Genomic DNA, 18,732 nt, shown 5'->3' on the forward strand with positions numbered 1-18,732 from the left:
TGATGGGCAAGCCTTAATGGTGGATGCTGCCTTCTTTTGACACCAGTTTTTGAAGATGCCCTTGTTGGTGGGAAGGGTTGGTCCCATGATGGAGCTGTTTGAGTCAACAATCCTCTGCACGCTCTTACGTTCTTATGCTTTGGAGGCTCCGTACCAGTGAGTGATGATCTCCAACATGCATCTGCAAAAATTTGCAAGAGTGTTTGGTGACATACAAAATCCCCTCAGACTCCTGATGAAATAAATTGTGTCTTATTCACAATTGTATCAGAGTGAGGGTCCATGATAGACCCTCTGAGATGCTGACACCCAGGAACTTGAAGCTACTCACCCTTTCCACCGCTGATGGCTGCCACATGCTCCCCTAACATCCCCTTCCTGATGTCCACAATCAGTGCCTTGCTCTTGTGCTGTTGAGTGTGAGTGTGACACCACTCAACCAGCCAATCTCCCTCACACCTGTATTCCTCGGTGTCACCATCTGAGATTTTACCAACAATATCTGCAAATTTGTAAATGCCATTTAAACTCTGCCTAGTCACATTGTCATGAGTGTAGAGAGAGTAGATCAGAGAACTAAACATGCATCTTTGAGGTATGCTTTGTTGATTGTCAGTTAAGAGACTTTATTACTGACGAGCACTGATTGTGGTCTTGTGACATTTGCACTTTTGGAATGCCAGGCAATGACCACCTCTAACAAAAGGAAATCTAATCATTGACCCTTGATATTCAAGATGTTACCATCGCTGAATCCTCCACCATCAGAGTCCTGGGGTCAGTATTAATCTGATTCTCAATGGATCAACCATATCAATACCACGGCTACAAGAAAGGCCAGTGGCTGTGTGTCATAATTAAATAACTCACCTTCTGACCTCCTAAGGCTTTTCCACCATCTAAAACAGACACATAAGAAGCATGATGAATTACTCTTCATTGGCCTGGATAGGTGCTGTATCAGCAACTCTCAAAAAGCTCAACACCATCCAGAACAAAGCAGCCATTTCATTCATATCCTTCCACCTCCCTAAATATGTATTTCGTCCCCACGTGGCTGCTGTGTGCAGCATCTACGCAGTACACCATAGATACTCTGAATGTGGCTCTCAAGTCTGCCACCTCAACAACCGAGAAGGACAAAGGAAGTCAGTGCACAGGAACAACTCAATCCGCGGGTTGCACACTATTTCATGACTTGGAAATATATCACCCATCCTTCATTAAAATTTCCTGTAATATAAACCTCTCTATAAATGCAGGGTAGAGTTGGGGTTTGCTGGAATACTCAGTACTTACCCTATCAAAAGCCATACAGTCAATGACAACACCATCACCTCAATGTTCCTTTCCAAGCCAGGCAGCTTTCTGACTTGTTTGCATGTTACAGGATCAAAATCATAGAAGGTCTTATCTTTGGCATGCAGCCATTACAATGGCAGAAGAAAGCGGGTAACTAGAGATGGGCAATGGTACAATCTCTGCCAGCATTACTTACACTTGGGAAGGATATTTCATACTGTAGTTCCTTTGATGCCCCTGGCCACTAAGTGAATTGAGGTGTCTCGATTGATCCAACTATGATCACTTAACACAGTGCCATAAAAATTGAACTAGACTGCTATATGAGTTGACATATTCATTAAACGAAAAGGAATCAATTACAATCTTCTGATAGCAGGCTTGACTTACTCATGACTGTAATGTTTTGTTTTCCCTAGTTTATGCTGTGTAATTCAAGCTTGTTCCACTTGACAAATCTTAAGTATGTTTGACAGAGTGTTTGTTTTTCAGAAACAAGAAGTCTGTGGCTCCCTCACGATACAACATCATATGTTAGAACCTGTGCAACGAATTCCTCGTTATGAGCTGCTCCTCAAGGATTATTTGAAGAAACTACCACAGGACTCCATAGATAGGAAAGATGCTGAGAGTAAGCGAACCTTGAAATGATTTTCAAGCTAGATTAAAGCTCTTATTCTTTATTTGGATTTTAATCAGTCACCCTGGAATTGTGCTTCTGGATACTCAGCTACTTAATTTGCAAAATGTTCGACTATTTTTTGTAACTTTTTATTTTCTCTTTTCAAAGCATTGTACTTGCCCTCATGGACAAGGCAGTCTGCTGATTCTGACTTCGGACAGAACATTATATTCTCTTTTATGAGTACAGCAGAGTATCATTAGTTTGGAAGATTATGCAGATGATAAAACCGAATTTAAAATTAACAATAGTCAATAACAAATGTTAAAACAACTGTTTCAATGTACCTTACAGCCAACATAGCCAAAGCATTAACAGAGCCTTCATCTTTCATTAATGCTCTTGTACTTACTCTACCACTTTTGGTTACAAACTGATCTATGAGTCTAAATGTAGATTCTTCCACAAATAAGGGAAGAAGAAGAAATATCTAAAAAGGTGAGCTAGTGGACAGGATTTCTGAGGCAATACTGTCCTTCCACCTTTTATTCAGCGTCCTCGCCTGATGTAAAAGTTCTCAAGACCAACTGCAGTGCTCCTTCTTCACATTGAGTGGTCGGGGTCGTTGACACTGAGGGATTCATTGAAATCTTGCTTTTTTTTTTCAAGGAGGTTTTTGAGGTTTCTTGAATCTGTCCCTCTGTCTACTGGTAATCTCTTTCTGTGACAGAGCCGCTAATACAGTATCTGGTTTGGAAGTTTGGCACCAGGCATATGATCAACTTAGCCTGCTCACGGGATTTAGGGCCTCCATACAACCCTGATCTCTTTCTTTCACTCACAGCCTTGAAATAGTGTAAATGTGAATGGGGTTTAATTTCTCATTTTGTGCCATTTATGGTAAGAAGTACAAGTTGTTCTGATTCTTGCCTTTAAAATCATTACTATTTTTCTTTCTACTTGTGAAGACTATATATTATTTTCTGACCAGTGAGAACAAAATATTCTAATACAAGAAGTTCTTAAAATGAACAGAAATGTAATTCTTCCTCCTGTTATTTCATCTTTTTGTTTATTTCATATCTGCATTGTGCTTAACTATGGATTAGTTTGCTGCACTGATTTTAATTCTTACCTTCATGGAACGAACCAGACCAAACTGGAATCACAGAAGGATGCTGGACAGGTGGGACGGAGCTTGAATGCTATCAAAGTAAAACCAGGCGACTCATGTGACAAGGTTTCACTTTCAGCTCAATGCCTTTTATGCTCCTTTTAACTAACAAAACTTCCTTTAAAGTTTGCGAAGTAGGCATGTCATCTAAAACTTTGACGAACTTCTATAGATGCAGAGAGTACACGGACTGGTTGCATCCTGGCCTGGTATGGAAACACCAGTGCCCGAGAATGGAAAATCCTACAAAAAATAGTGGATACAACCCAGTTACCATGAGTAAAGCCCTCCCCAGCATTGAGCACATCTACAGGAAGGGTTGATACAGGAAAGTAACATCAACCATCATCACCCAGGCCATGCTCTCTTCTCGCTGCTGCTAACAGGAAGGAGTTACCGGAGCCTCAGGAACCACACCGCCATTTTCAGGAATAGTTTTACCCCTCAACCATTAGGCTTTTGAACCAGTGGGTATAACGTCACTCACCCCAACACTGAACTGTTCCCACAACCTATGAACTCACTTTCAATATATCCTCGATATTTATTGTTTACTTATTATTATTTTGTTTTTTCTTTGCTTTTTGTATTTGCACAATGGTTGTCTGGTTGTGTGAGGGGTTTTCATTGATTCTATCATATCTCTTTGTATTTACTGTGAAGAAAATCAATCTCAGGCCAGTATATGGTAGCATAGATGGTATGTACCTTGATAATAAATTTACTTTGAACTTTAATCAATAGTGTACAAAAATAGGGTATTCTGCCCATTTTAACTTTGAAACAGCCTATTGATTAATCATAAAAACACAGTTGGCAGAACTCAACAGGCCAGACAGCATCTATGGGAGGAGGTAGTGTCGTCATTTTGTGTTTTTATTTATTTCCAGCATCTGCAGATTCACTCGTGTTGCCTATTGATTAATAATATTCCCTTGCCTTTTTGAGTCCCTACCAATTTTATTCATTCAAGTTACTTTTTCAATGTCATAAAACATAGAACATTACACCACAGTACAGGCCGTTGTGCTGACCTTTGGAAAGTCAACATTCAATCTGCTTTACTAATGCCTTCCTAGTCATAGTTATTTGCCACAATTTTAAAAAAACTTTACCACCTCTTGTTCCTTTGCCAGTTTCCTACATTGTGATCCTTATGCTATTTTCTGCTTCTTTGTTTTTTCATGATTTTCAGCACTTGACCAAATCTTTCTGTCATTTCTGATCTTAAAAAAGCAGCAATGCTTTGAGTCTCTCCATGCAGCTGAACATAACCATCCATGGTACTGCTTGAATCGGCCTCTTCCGCATGCCCCGAAGCCAGGGGATTCCTCCCAAAAGCTGCTCTCTAGACCTTGACAATATGACCTCTGAGACTGAGGGAATATTCTTTTAATGCATTGCATAGTGCTTTTCTCTCTATGCGTCATTGTAGAAAGCCAAGGAACCCATATAGATTCTCTTCTCAATTTGTCTTGCCCAGGTCTTCCTGCACATCCTTTAATGCTCTACACCTTATTTCATTTTGCCTATTCTCACAACTTATATCAAAGGAACTTTTGATTATAATTCATTGTCGATATTTCTCCCCCATTTAAGCAGGCTACTTGTGTCCTGAAATCTTTCAAAGGGCATTTAAAATGTAGCACATAGTAGACTTGTTAATAAAATTGTAGGAAAGAATAGTATTCTAGCATTTTCATTCACACATTACAATATTGCTCTGTACATCAAAACCTATTAATATGCCATATAAAGAACATTTTCCTCGACACTGGCCTATGTGGGACATCATCCTATACCACCATCATGTCTGAGAAAGCAACCATTAGTCATTCCACTTCTTTATGTATTCATCGGTCAATTTTTAGCCACACTCCCACTACCCCTGAATTCCATGGGCTTCAATTCTGTTAATAAGCTTATTTGGTCATAAAGTACAGACAGAAGTCACTCCTTTGGCCGACCGTCCATGCTGCATTTGGGCCCATCTACCCTAATTTGTCTGCTTTAGGTTGGTATCCTTCTATGCCGTGACTATTTAAGTGTGTGTCTAAACATTTCATAAATGTAATGATTGTATCTGATTTCACCATTTCATCTGACAGTGAGATCCGGATACCAACCACTCTCTGTATACAATAACTTGCATCTCAAATCTTAAATCCCCCTTTAAAACTCCCATCAGTTTAAGCTTATTCCCCTTTGTTTGTCATTATCAAAGATATTTTGGGAGAAAAAAGAATTGTTTAACCATTCTTGAGTGATGTGCACTGCCAGCAAGGGTAGTAAATTATTACCTTTTGTTTAGTATACTTCTTTAATCTGTTTGTATCACTTTTCTGTTTAAAGCTTCCACCTACTTTGCCTATCATTTGCCATTGGTCAATTTGTATTTATGACTTTCTATACCAATCATCCATGTAGCATAAATGTGGTAAATTATTGTAGTCCCTTGGGCCACCACAAGCTGACCTCATCAAAACCCATGTAGAACAGTACAACACATAAGCAGTCTCCTTGACTAGTGATGTGCTGAGCTAATTGAGCTACTGATACAGAGTTATACTAATCCCATCTCCCTGCTCGTGGTCTGTATCCCTCCATTCTCTGCACATTTATGCACCTATCTAAGAGTCATTTAAATGCCTTTTTCATCTCAGCCCCCACCAGACTAAAAATAAACGTGTCCTGTACATCTTTAAACACCCCACTTTCATCTGAAATGCCTGCCCTTTAGTATTATGTATTTTGCCTCAGAGAAGAGGAACCTAGCATCTCTAGTCTGCATACCCCTCCCATTATTTTATAAACTTCTACTGAGTTTCCCTTCAGCCTATAATTGGGTTTGGAAAGTAACCTAAGTTCGTCTAGATTCTCCTTGTCGCACCTTCCCTTTAATCCAGGTAGCTTCCTGGTAAACCTGTCCTGCACCCTCTACAAAGCTTTCACAACATTCCTGTAATGGAGTGACCAGAAGTAAATGCATTACTCCAGATTCTAACCATAATACTTTAAACTGCATCGTAATTTCCTGATTCTTGAACTCACTACCTTAACTAATAAATGCATGTGTGCCATTTGCCACCTTCCTCGCCCTATGAACTTGTGCAGCCACTTAGACCCCAAGGTGCCTATGTACATCATCGTGTGCTTTTCCTTTACTTTTGATCTCCCAAAGTGCCAATCTTGCATTTGGCCAGATGAAACTCTTATCTGCTATGTCTCCACCCACACCTGCAAATAACCTGTATCTTGTAATATCCTTTGCCAATCTTCTACACTCTCCACAACATCACTCATCTTTGTGTCATTTGCAGATTTACCAACTCAGCCATCTACATTTTCAACAACCAGAGCTCCCAGTATGAATCCTTTCAGGAATCCACTAGTCATGGTCCCTCAATCACCTCTCTGAATTCTGAATCCCAACAGCCAAGTCACCATGAATTGCAAGCACCTTAATCTTCTGGATTAGTCTACCACGAGGGACTTGTCATGTGTCTTAGTAAAACATCATAGACATCACTCAATATTCATCAAGCATTTCTGTCACCATCTTGCAAAACTACTACTCCTAAAAAATTTTAGTTTGGAAACATAGCAAACTTGAGGATGGCTCCATCCAGAACTGCACGATAGCATTTTTAAGAGCATTAGACCATAAGATATAGGAGCAGAATTAGGCCATTTGGCCCATCAAGTTTGCTTCACCATTTCATCATGGCTGATCCACTTTTCCTCTCAGCCCCAATCTCCTGTCATTGTTACTGAACATTTTACTCTGTCTCAGGTTCCTTTGCCTGTGGTAAAATACTTCCAGACTGATTTTTTTCAGTCAAATTATTTCCTTTATCCTTTGCTCTTTGTTTTCTATTAGTTGTAGGTTTTGACAATTTAATTTTAAGCATTATAATTAATGACTGCTTTGGAGACATGCATTCAGATTTATTATGTTTTGAATAATTAAAAATAATCCTTTAATCTATTTAATATTTACAGAGTCCCTTGAAATTATCTCCACTGCTGCCACCCACTCAAACGCAGCAATCCGCATGATGGTGAGTGCAAAGGGTGAAATCTGCATTAAGCAGTTATAGACGTGTTTAAAAAGGGGTCCCAGATTCAGGGTAACCTGTTTTCAAGTGCAAGGGCAAATAATTATCATTGATAGATATGGTAAGTGCTCGAATTTCTGATGTTCAGGGGAATTGCTGCTGCAGGAAAGTCCAATCAAGTTGGAAATAGTTGACATTAATTTATGTAATAAATATTCATTCTGAAGCTTATGAGCAATGAGGTTGCCTCACCAGTTTTCTTCATCATGAATATCTCAGCAGTTGCTTCAGTTCAACAGCCAGCTGTCAAACTGGATTTTCTGCAGCACAGTTACTTCAATGTACAAGATGTTGAAGAAATGTAAATGATTTTGCCGTGGCACATACCCATTAATGCATGTCTAATGATTGAACTGTGAGGGTGAACAATAGCAAAAAGCCATATGACCTGTATTTAATAATTCATAATGTTGAGGATTAATTTGTGCTAGAGACATCACACGCTGACCCAATTCCTGTGATCCATTATTCATCTAAAATTGCTACTTTTACTGGTTAATATTATTGCTTTGTGAACTTGGCTGCCAAATTACCAACACAAATTATGAAGGCAATCACAAAATGGAATTGTACGTAGAGAGATTTGGATTTTTTTGATGTATTTATACTGTATGGTCTTGTCCCTTATACTAATACATTTTAAAAATACTGTGCCTCTGATGAATTTCTTCGATAAAATCCAAAAAGGGGAAGAATATAATCTTTTTGTTGATACCAAAAAACTGCATATTTAAAAATAATGTTAAAGAGCCTGGCTTTTTGCTGCAACATCTTCACACCATGGGTGTAAGATATGAGAAGATCCGAGAATAATTTATACAATAGAGTAAACTTAGAAGAAGGCTTATGAGGTTTTTTAAAATTATGAACAGTTACCAGGAAAGGCCCATTAATGATGGAAGTTAGGATCTAAGGTGTCATTGATTGAAAATAATCATTCAGGGAAGCAGGAGGGAATAAAAAACAATTACATGGGGAGATAAAAGCATTGAACATTTTGTCACGGAGATGGTTGAGGTTTACATCTTTTAATATGAAATCTGACATATGCTTAAAATTGAGAAAGATGCATGACACTAGACATAATGGGAACTGTAAAGTTAATTTGGAAGCACGTATACACACACACACACACACACACACACACACACACACACACACACACACACACACACACACACACACACACACACACACACACACACACACACACACACACACACACACAATTGAGTTGGTGCCTTCTGTGTTTCTATTGAATGTTGCTCTTTACTGAACTCTAGATTCCATCGTATCCTCATTTGTACTCTTTGAAAACTTCTATCAGATGTATGGTCCATTCAGTCTAGAGACAGTATTTGTGAGCATTTTCAACATGACAGATTATTCCTAAGCTCTATTTATTAATATTTATAAAATGGTCCACTGCACATATTCAGCTGGGATGTATAAAACTCCCAAGAGTCTTATATCAAGATAATATACATGATAATTTTTAAAATACTAATTCTATGAATCATAAAAGAATTGCATTTAATCTAATTAAAATCTAAGTGGATTTGTTTGAAATTACATTGAGGCTTGGTCATAACAGGAGTAATTTGAAGAACTAATAACTTTAATACAATGCACTTCACAGTTACTGCTGCATTGTGTCAGAGCTGCAACATGCAATATTCTGGTGAACCAGGAAAGAAAATCACTTTAAATAGAAAGGAATGTATTTTCTTACCAATAGTGCACTATTATAAATTAGGGTTATAATTTTTTTGTTTGCATTCAGGAAAACATGAAGAAGTTGATGGACGTTTATGAAATGTTAGGAGGTGAAGAGGAAGATATTGTTAATCCATCAAATGAACTAATAAAAGAGGGACAAATCCTTAAACTGGCTGCTCGCAACACTTCCTCACAGGAAAGATATCTTTTCTTGGTGAGTATTCATGATGTTGCGAAGGCACAAAGTGGAAACCTGGCCGGTGCCAGTGAGGATTTTATTCATGCCTTTATAATTAGGCCTCCTTCCTCCCTAGACTAAGACTAATTTTTTTTTCAATTTGACTGATGTGAAGAAAGAAAGTTGGCACCGAGGAAGTTTTATGTCACATAACCCTAGGTAATTTCTAAGGTAAGGACATGTTCAGCACAGCTTTGTGGGCCGAAGGGCCTGTATTGTGCTGTAGGTTTTCTATGTTTCTATATATATCCATTTCATTTCCTGAGATGGATGTGCATGTGCATATGAGAATAAATCATATGGTTGTTTCAAAAACTAGTAATGGTGACCAGTTACTGCAAAACCCGGGGTATTTTCTCGCAAGTATTTGTTAGAAAATTTGACAGAAACAGGATTCCAATATTTTAATGTCCTGCCCATTCTCCTCAGTTTGTATATGCTAGTTCACTATAGAAGCACTATTTTAAAACTTATTTTCAATGTCCATAAGACATATGGGCATAATTGGGCCATTCAGCCCATCGAGTCTGTTATGGCATTCCATCATGGCTGATCCCGGATCCCACACCTGCCTTCATGCCATATCTGTTGACGCCCTGACTGATCAGGAAACTATCAACTTGCATTTTAATTACACCCATGGACTTGGCCTCTTCCTTGCCATCTGTGGTAGAGCATTCCACAGATTCACTGCTCTCAGGCTAAAAAAATTCCTCCTTACCTCTGTTCTGAAAGATCACCTCTCAATTTTGAGGCTGTGCCCTTTAGTACAGCACACACCCACCAGAGAAAACACCCCCTCCACATCCACCGTATCTAGTCCTTTCAATATTTGGTAGGCTTCAATGAGTTCTGCACGCATTCTTCTAAATTCCAGGGAGTACAGGCCCAAAGCTGCCAAACACTCCTCATGTTAACCCTTTCATTCCCAGAATCATCCTCGTGAACCTCCTCTGGATTCTCTCCAATGACAACACATCTTGTCTGAGATATAGGGCCCAAAACTGTTGACAGTACTCCAAGTTCAGCCTGCCTAATGTCTTATAAAGGCTCAGGATTATCTCCTAGGTTTTGTATTCCATTCCCCTTGAAATAAAAGCCAACATTGCATTTGCCTTCATTACCACAGACTCAACCTGTAAATTAACCTTCTGGGAGTCTTCCAAGTTCTTCTACACCTCTGATCCTTGAATTTCTGCCCCGTTTAGATAATAAATAATCTGCACTACTTTTCCTTTTACCAAAATACAGTATCATACATTTCCCAACACTGTATTCCATCTGCTACTTTTTTTGCCCATTTTTCCAATTTGTCTAAGTCTTGCTGCAATCGCATTTCTTCCTCAGCCCTACCTACTCCTCCACCTATCTTTGTATCATCCAGAAAGTTTGCCACAAAACCAGCAATTCCATTATCTAAGTCATTAACAAACAATGTGAAAAGTAGCGGTCCCAATACTGACCCCTGAGGAACACCATTAGTCACTGGCAGCTGACCAGAAAGGGCTCCCTTTATTCCCACTCACTGCCTCCTGCCTGTCAACTATTCCTCTACTTAGGCCAGTCTCCTTCCTGTAATGCCATAGCATTTTATCTTGTTAAGCAGCCTCAGTATGGTACCTTATCAAGCGCCTTCGGAAAATTCAAGTAAATGACATCTACTGTCTTTCCTTTGTCCACCCTGCTTGTTACTTCCTCGAAGAACTCTAACAGATTTGTCAGACAAGATTTCCCTTCACAGAAACCATGCTGACTTTGACTTATTTTGGCATTAGTCTCCAAATAACCTGAAGCCTCATCCTTAGCAATGGACTCCCAACATTTTCCCAGCCTCTGAGGTTAGGTTAACTGGCCTGTCGTTTCCTTTCTCTTACCTTCCCCCCCCCCCTTCTTAAAGAGTAGAGTGATACTTGCAATTTTCCAGTCCTCCAGGACCATGCCAGAATCAAGTGATCCTTGGAAGATCATGCCAACTGCATCCGTTATCTCAGGACTCTGGGATGTAGTCCTCGTCCAGGTGACTTCTGCACCTGAAGACCTTTGAGTTTGTCCAGCACTTTTTCCTTCGTAATAGCAATGGCACTCACTCCTGCTCCCTGACACTCATGGACCTCTGGCCATTGCTCGTGTTTCCACTCCAATGTCTGCAATGTAAATTGTATAAGATACTTTATCCACCATTTGAGGTTGCTTTTTGCAGTGGGTTAAATTACATTGGTTTGTATTTACTCTCAGCATTAATGAATCAATGCCTTTTGAAGGACTGATATAAACTGTCCCCTGATAGTGAATGGGTTCTGTTTTTGCAGATGTCAGTCGGTGAATTTTGTCCATAAATCAGAAAAAGTAAAAAAAAACAATCAATATAGTTATGAAAGCTCCGCAGTTTTATGATAAATGGCATCAAAAACACAAAAGGCTAATAAGAAAGAACAATTACTAAAAGCTCTCCTGTTTATAGGGGTGAATGTATGTTGGACTTCCGAACTTAATAATATTATTGGAGGTTGTTCATATGTAAGTATGCCAGGCTCTCTTAATCTCTGGATAGCCTGTAGTGAATTTCCTCAATTGTCCCTCCAGATCCAGTACAGCATTTTCTATGGGGACTGGTGAAGAGGATTGGCAGCAAATTTTCAACCAGTCATATTGAAAAAACTTCAGCCTCATTGACTTGCAAAGTCCAAGCCACATTTTTAAAATCGACAATTATTTTTAAATTTGTAAAGGGAGTGTAATAATGTTTAAAAAAATACTGAGTGGATAAGGAAGATGGAAATAAAGGATGGGCAAAAGTTCTCACCTGTATTCATTTTGTTTGTGAGATGACAGATTTCTGCACAATAATTGACAATTACTACACATAAAGTCTTACTTTCTGTTATATGTACTATCAATATTTCATACAAAGCTGGAGGCAAGAACTTCATTCACAAATTCCATTTATTTCTATGGCATGTCCAATGGCAAGGACTGCCAGAATGCACATTGATTAAGGATAGAATACTCTAGCCTCTGCAGTTTGAGGATTTCCACACTTAACCCAAGTTTTGGTCAGATTTTCTTGATTTGGACAGAGTGCTGTCAGCTTTGTGATTAGTCATATCACAAATTTTAGGGCTTCATTTTGCTTTGTGGTTTATCTCAAAATAATACTAAAATTTCATGCAATATCAGTTCCATTGTTGAGATCCTAGCTGTAACAATTGCTGATATAAAAGTAATGCAAACATTAACTAGTTACTAATTTCACAAGAACACAAGAATAAATATCTCGGAATACAAAAGGTAGCTAACTATAACAATTAATTTTGGAAATTGTTTTCCCAGTGGGACTTGTTTGGTTATTGCAGGATACTTATAAATTTTCTCTTTTATAAGGTTGTGCATTTATAGAGTTCTTTATGCTCACTCTGCCTTCCAGCATTTCCAATAGGCAAGAAAAATTGGACTTTGCACTCATTAAGGAGTGTACTCTGACAGAAACACATTACAGGCATTCAGGCGCAGATTAAGTGGCTTCTACCATTTTAAATAAACAGTTAAAAAATGCAGGTACAGCCTCCTAAACATTGGATATCCATACCAATGGAAAACTATGACCTTGGGGAGAGCTCTGTCTCCTTGAAACCTCCATAATCTTTGCTTCCAGTTTCTATTCAGTATGTATTTCATTGCTGCAGATCTAATGACATACTGGCTGAGAAATTCAATCAAATGGCAGTGTTTTCCTGCAACACTCAGTGGATTATTTTTTATTATTAGTCCAACTAGTTAATACTTGCAAATTAGTCATTTACTTCCTGAAAATGGGTTACACCTATGAATGCATAGAGACTTCTGGGTACATGATATGACTTGAATTAACAAAAAATGCACGATTGGCATTGCTTACACCAAATTGTAGTGGCCATGAGTGGCCAGAGCCTCTCACATTATAGCAAGTCCTAATCCAGAAGGTTGAGAGCATTAAAGAGCTGAACCACTGACAAGGAGACCAAGGTATATTTCCACTTCAAGGTGGGAACAATCGTTAAAATTTTTATCATAGTTGATCACTGCTGCACTTCTGCACCAATAATGTAAACATCTTCCCAGATTGTCTGTAAGATGGTCTTTCCCTTCCCATTATCTAATTATAATAACAAGACTGATCTTTTTTTTAATTCTAGGTATTGCTGATTTATCATGAAAGTTGAACTCTTGGTCATTTCTTTTCCCAATCCAGACTGAAACCAATATTTTCTGATTATGTTCCTGGAACCTTGCCCCAGTTTGGTGTCCAAAGCACTTTCATGAAAATGTTCACAGATTAGAAAGAAAGGCCTAATTTTCTTCCTGTATACCTGGCCTTTGAGTGAATGCCTTCCACAATGCCTTGTTAATGAACATTTCAAAGTGTGTTTCCTTTTCTCAACTTCTTGTTTGGTCTCTAACATTTTAATTCCCTTCTCTTCCACACCCTTGTATCTGTTTCTCATCTCGCCCCCTTATGGGCATAGGCCATAGACATTGCTGTAAAATGCTCCAAATAAACTTCACATAATTGTTGACCTTCACGGAGAACATAGAGAACTTGGATTGATAGCTGTGTCCGTGCTCAAAATAGAAAAATAATATTGTAATCTGTTAGATATGAAATTATCCAATGGGAAAAGGCAACATTATAACTCAGTGTTAACTTGGTTGCTGTTTTGCTAAGAGAGTTCCACCCATTGAGGGTGTTTTTAATTAATTTTTTTGAAAACGATGGCAAGAAATTTCAGCTAAGATTTTTAAACCTACCCAAGGACAGGCATACATTCTGCTACATTTATATTGTATAATAATTAACCAATTATTGAATTTTTTTTAACAGTTAAACAACATGTTGCTGTACTGTGTTCCAAAGTTCAGTTTGGTATTTACAAGATATTCTGTTCGAACAAAAATTGGAATTGAAGGCATGAAGGTTTGTATATTACTTAGCCAAAGTTATACTTCATTCATAAAATTAGCAAATGTATGTTACTATGCATTCAGAGGCATTGTTCATTATACAGCTATTTGCTTATAAAATTTGTTTAATATCATCATATATTCTTTCACTTTCATGTACATTCCTTGAGCAGTAGGTCTAAGAAAGGTTTTACATAGGTTCCATCTGCTCATCTGGGTCCTTTCCCCATGGAACCTTTGGAACAGCTACACCAAAACTTAATTTGGTCCTACATCTTAGGAAGAACAGTCTGCTGCTATTAGTCATGGACAGTTCATTCCACTGGAAAGCTAGCTGACCAGTGCATGTCTTAGACTGAGTTCATAATCTTCCAGCAGTGATTAATGTTTGCCATGATGTGTTCCCCCCTCAAGAGCTGTGAGAGGCAACTGTTCTGAATGAAAATCAGCCTAGCCTAACTCTAGATTTAATCTGGAAGCTTCATATTTCCCCACCCATTAATTTGAGCTGTGCGGCTGAATTATAAGCAGAACTGTCATATCACATTATAGATTCCTTCTCTCACCCAGAGATAAAGTCTTTAATGCTGAATTGCAGATGATTTACCTCTTCTCATGCATGTCATCCAAACATGTTATCTTTGTGCTTAATACTCTAGGTCATTGAAACCCATAACAAAGACTACCCAAACACCTTCCAAGTCTCTGGGAAAGAACGAACATTAGAGTTGCAGGCTAGGTAAGATAATGAAGCTTGCTTTTGTAGTTATTCACTGATGTAAAATGATCCTCTTTCATCTACACAAATACAAGGAAACCTGCAGATGCTGGAAATTCAAGCAACACACACAAAATGCTGGTGGAACGCAGCAGGCCAGGCAGCATCGACAGGAAGATGTACTGTCGACGTTTCAGGCCGCGATGTCCTGACGAAGGGTCTCGGCCTGAAACGTCAACTGTTCTTCTTCCTATAGATGCTGCCCGGCCTGCTGCGTTCCACCAGCACTTTGTGTGTGTTGCTCCTTCAACTATAGTGCATTTTAACTGCAAGAAAGAATGAACAGGTGTTGATATAAAGCACTTCTTATACACTTTTTAGTCCAGAGTACTTCATATTGTGGAAAAGATGCATAGGGATGTGAAAAGAAACATTTCTTTACAACCCCTGCAGGCCAGAAGTTCTTAGTCATAACTCAAGAATGATCAAGAACTTTCAGCCTGCAGAGTGGTAGGGCCAGAGTCGGTCGGAGCTTTTAAGAAGGAATTGGATATATTTGAGGGAAAGATCAGATGGATGATTGTGATTGGATTCAGTGAATGGAGTACCTTTTATCTGACCTTACGAGAGTACACGTTGTGCTATCCCAGTCAGAGATGAATGATTAGACAATCTCGTTTTGTGATGTTGCTTGTGATCAAATGTGTGGCAGGTTATTTTGGAGAACTCTGAAATTTCTCTCTTCACCAGCACATGTAGCTAGGACCTCTGTTTAAACATCCTGAAGATAGTCTCTTATCATGTCAGGGCATTGCAGTGGGGATCTGAATAAGGCTAGGCACGTGTTCTGAGGTACCGCATGAATTGTTAAACCAGAGACAAGACAGAGTGCAGTCCACTCATCAACACTAATATTGAAAATATTGCATTCAATACACAACTTACTTTTTGAAATTTAGCATAAACCTATTGTACAGAACTTTATTGAATTTTCCAGTCAATTAGTAGTCTAACCAAAAGCCTTCAATGTTGGTTAATGTGGGCAGTGAGAACAATTTGCATTTGATACAGCAGATTGACTTTGAGACATGTTATTGCTTTTGTGGGAGGAAGTAAGAGAAGTTGTATATTTAAATGTGCTTAATTGAGCTGGAAATGTGTTTTGCTTCAGAGTATCAAATGGGAACATTCTGCATTTCACTCACAAATAATAAACAGAATATTTCAAGTAGATTTTTAATCATCTTAGACAGGCTGTTGTCATCTGAATAAACAAAAATGCAATTATACTGTGGTTGAAACATCATCATACTGCATTTATGGTTGTGTTTATTTAATTGTCGCTTTGTGAGTACTATAATTTTATTTTCCCAAGCAGAAAAGTGAGGGTGATTGCTAGGAGAATTGAATACATTCCACACAGATGAGGAAGTGCATGTCTGGCTAATTCAGCAGTCCTTTGTATTTGCTGAGTTAAGTTACCAAAGTCGAATGAGATAATTATACCCCAATTCTTACTGCACAGCACCCTTCCTCCATTATTTAGACAATCTGAGGGTTATCTGATAACCTAGAACTGTAAGTTTGATGGGTTAGAGCAAGTGGAAACTCTGCATCGTATGAAGCTCAACCTGGCATCTAGCATTGGCTCTATGAAATGGGGTGCTATTAAACAGCAACAGTACATCAGTTATTGTCTTGCCCATTTTCCTCAACAACCAAAGATGTTAACAAATCTAGATAATTTAATGTAGAACAATCTAAAAGAAATGTTACTCGGTTGTAATTTAGGGAATAGAGCTTAGTGTAATCAAATCTAGCACGGTAGCGAGACATGAACTCAAAGTGACAATCTCATTTGGAGACAGTAACAACCACGGAGGCTGGGGTGGGGAAAAATCTGGAGCATCTCAGTGGGTCAGGCAGTCTCTCTGTGGAGGCATAGGGAGAGTCGACATTTCCCATTGAGACCCTGTGTCAGGGTAGATTATTCTCGCCATTCAAAATTAAATCAATATTGTTTTTATGAGATTTGTAAAGAATAATATAGTAACAACTGGATGATATGCACAATGTCCTCACCCTTTATTAGGTAAATATGTTTATGTTCAGAAAACTATTTGGAATTGATGCAGCTGTAATGAATTAACTATTGCCTTAAGTAACTTATTAAAATTGTACAGTACTGACATGTACTGAATATGGACTGCACTCCTTGGGACAGAACTTCAAATGATTCCCATATGTTTAATGGCTCATCCTGATAGGATGGCAATTGGTTGTGCAGGGGTTTCAAAAACAATGATCTGATAGCTCCACCTGCAGGTGTAAAACACACTTATCCTTTCTGGAAATCTCCAAAGTAACCTGTAGGACGGCTGTGATAATAATTGAGACTATGGGCTCTGACTCGCATTTAACCCCTCTAGCACTTGTCCACACAGATCTATTTCATCATAAATCAAAATAGAAAATGCTGGAAACTCTCAGCTGGCCAGGCAGTGTCTTTGGAAAGAGAAATAGAGTCGATGTTAAGATTAGAAACAGACTTAATATCACCAGCATACATCATGAAACTTGTTAACTTTACAGCAGCAGTACAATAAAGTACATAGCTGCTGTCTTGCCTTCTTTATGTTGCATCAATATGTTGCATCCAGGTCCAGGTCAGGTCCTCAGAGATATTGACACCCAGGAACTTGAAATTTCTCACTCTCTCTCCACTTCTGATCCCACTATAAGGATTGGTTTGTGTTCCCTCATCTTATTCTTCCTGAAGTCCACAATCAGCTCTTTGGTCTTACTGATGTTAAGTGCAAGGTTGTTACTGTGACACCACTCAACTAACTGGTATATTTTGCTCCTGTACACCCTTTCGTCACCATCTGAATTTCTGCCTGCAATTGTTGCATCATCAGCAGATTTGTAGATGCTGTTCAAGCTATGCCTAGCCACACTGTCACGGCTGTAGAGAGAGTAGAGCAGTGAGCTAAGCACATAGCCCTGTGGAGCACCAGTGTTAATTGTCAGCAAGGTGGAGATGTTATTTCCAATCTGCACAGGTTGTGGTCTTCTGGTTAGAAAGACGAGGAACCAGTTGCAGAGGAAGGTACAGAAGGCAACTCCATCTGTAGCTCAGCTCCATGGTAACTCTGGTTTTGCCCTATCAGAGATGGTCCTTTTGTCTGTCCATTCATCCACACCTTTTCTGTAACTTAAAACTGGCCGAATTTCTCTGTCACAGTGCTGACAAAGGGATTTCATCATGAAGCATTAACTTTGTTCTTCTTCCATATGTCCCTTACATTCTGCTAAGAGCTTCCATTTTCAGTTTTTATTTCAGATATTCAACATCTACAATTGTTGATTGCATTTTAATTCTATTCTGACTAAACTGTGATTAACATAAAACATAGAACTTAGAAATCTACAGCATATTACAGGCCCTTCGGCCTGCAATGTTGTACCAACCATGTAACTTACTCTAGAAACTGCTTAGAATTTCCCTAGCGCATAGCTCTCTATTTTTCTAAGCTCCATGTACCTATCTAAGAGGCTCTTAAAAGATCTTATTGTATCCGCTTCCACGGCGCCACTGGCAGTGCATTCCACACACCCACCACGCTCAGTGTGAAAAACTTACCCCTGACATCCTCTCGGTACCTATTTCCAAGCACCTTAAAACTATGCCCCCTTGTGTTAGTCATTTCAGCCCTGGGAAAAAGCCTCTGGCTATCCACACGGGCAATGCTTCTTCTCATCTTATACACCTAAATCAGGTCACTTCTCATCCTCCGTTGCTCCAAGAAGAAAAGGCCAAGTTCATTCAGCCTATTCTCATAAGATATGCCCTCCAATCCAGGCAATATCCTTCTAAATCTCCTCTGCACTCTCTCTATAGCA

The 18,732-nt window shown here is 38.8% G+C and overlaps 1 protein-coding gene across 6 annotated transcripts in view; it reads left to right on the plus strand.

The window, feature by feature from the left end:
- The window catches only part of LOC132398482 (FYVE, RhoGEF and PH domain-containing protein 4-like), a 260,428-nt gene that overhangs the window by 221,820 nt on the left and 19,876 nt on the right, over positions 1 to 18,732 (plus strand). For all 6 annotated transcript variants that reach the window (XM_059977999.1, XM_059978002.1, XM_059978001.1 and 3 more), the window contains 5 exons: positions 1,795 to 1,933; positions 7,101 to 7,159; positions 9,000 to 9,149; positions 14,032 to 14,124; positions 14,771 to 14,850. In XM_059977999.1, the coding sequence (XP_059833982.1) occupies positions 1,795 to 1,933; positions 7,101 to 7,159; positions 9,000 to 9,149; positions 14,032 to 14,124; positions 14,771 to 14,850 (521 nt within the window). The remainder of the gene's footprint in view (positions 1 to 1,794; positions 1,934 to 7,100; positions 7,160 to 8,999; positions 9,150 to 14,031; positions 14,125 to 14,770; positions 14,851 to 18,732) is intronic.

The sequence above is a fragment of the Hypanus sabinus genome, chromosome 8 (assembly GCF_030144855.1).
Source record: "Hypanus sabinus isolate sHypSab1 chromosome 8, sHypSab1.hap1, whole genome shotgun sequence".
Classification (NCBI taxonomy): domain Eukaryota; kingdom Metazoa; phylum Chordata; class Chondrichthyes; order Myliobatiformes; family Dasyatidae; genus Hypanus; species Hypanus sabinus.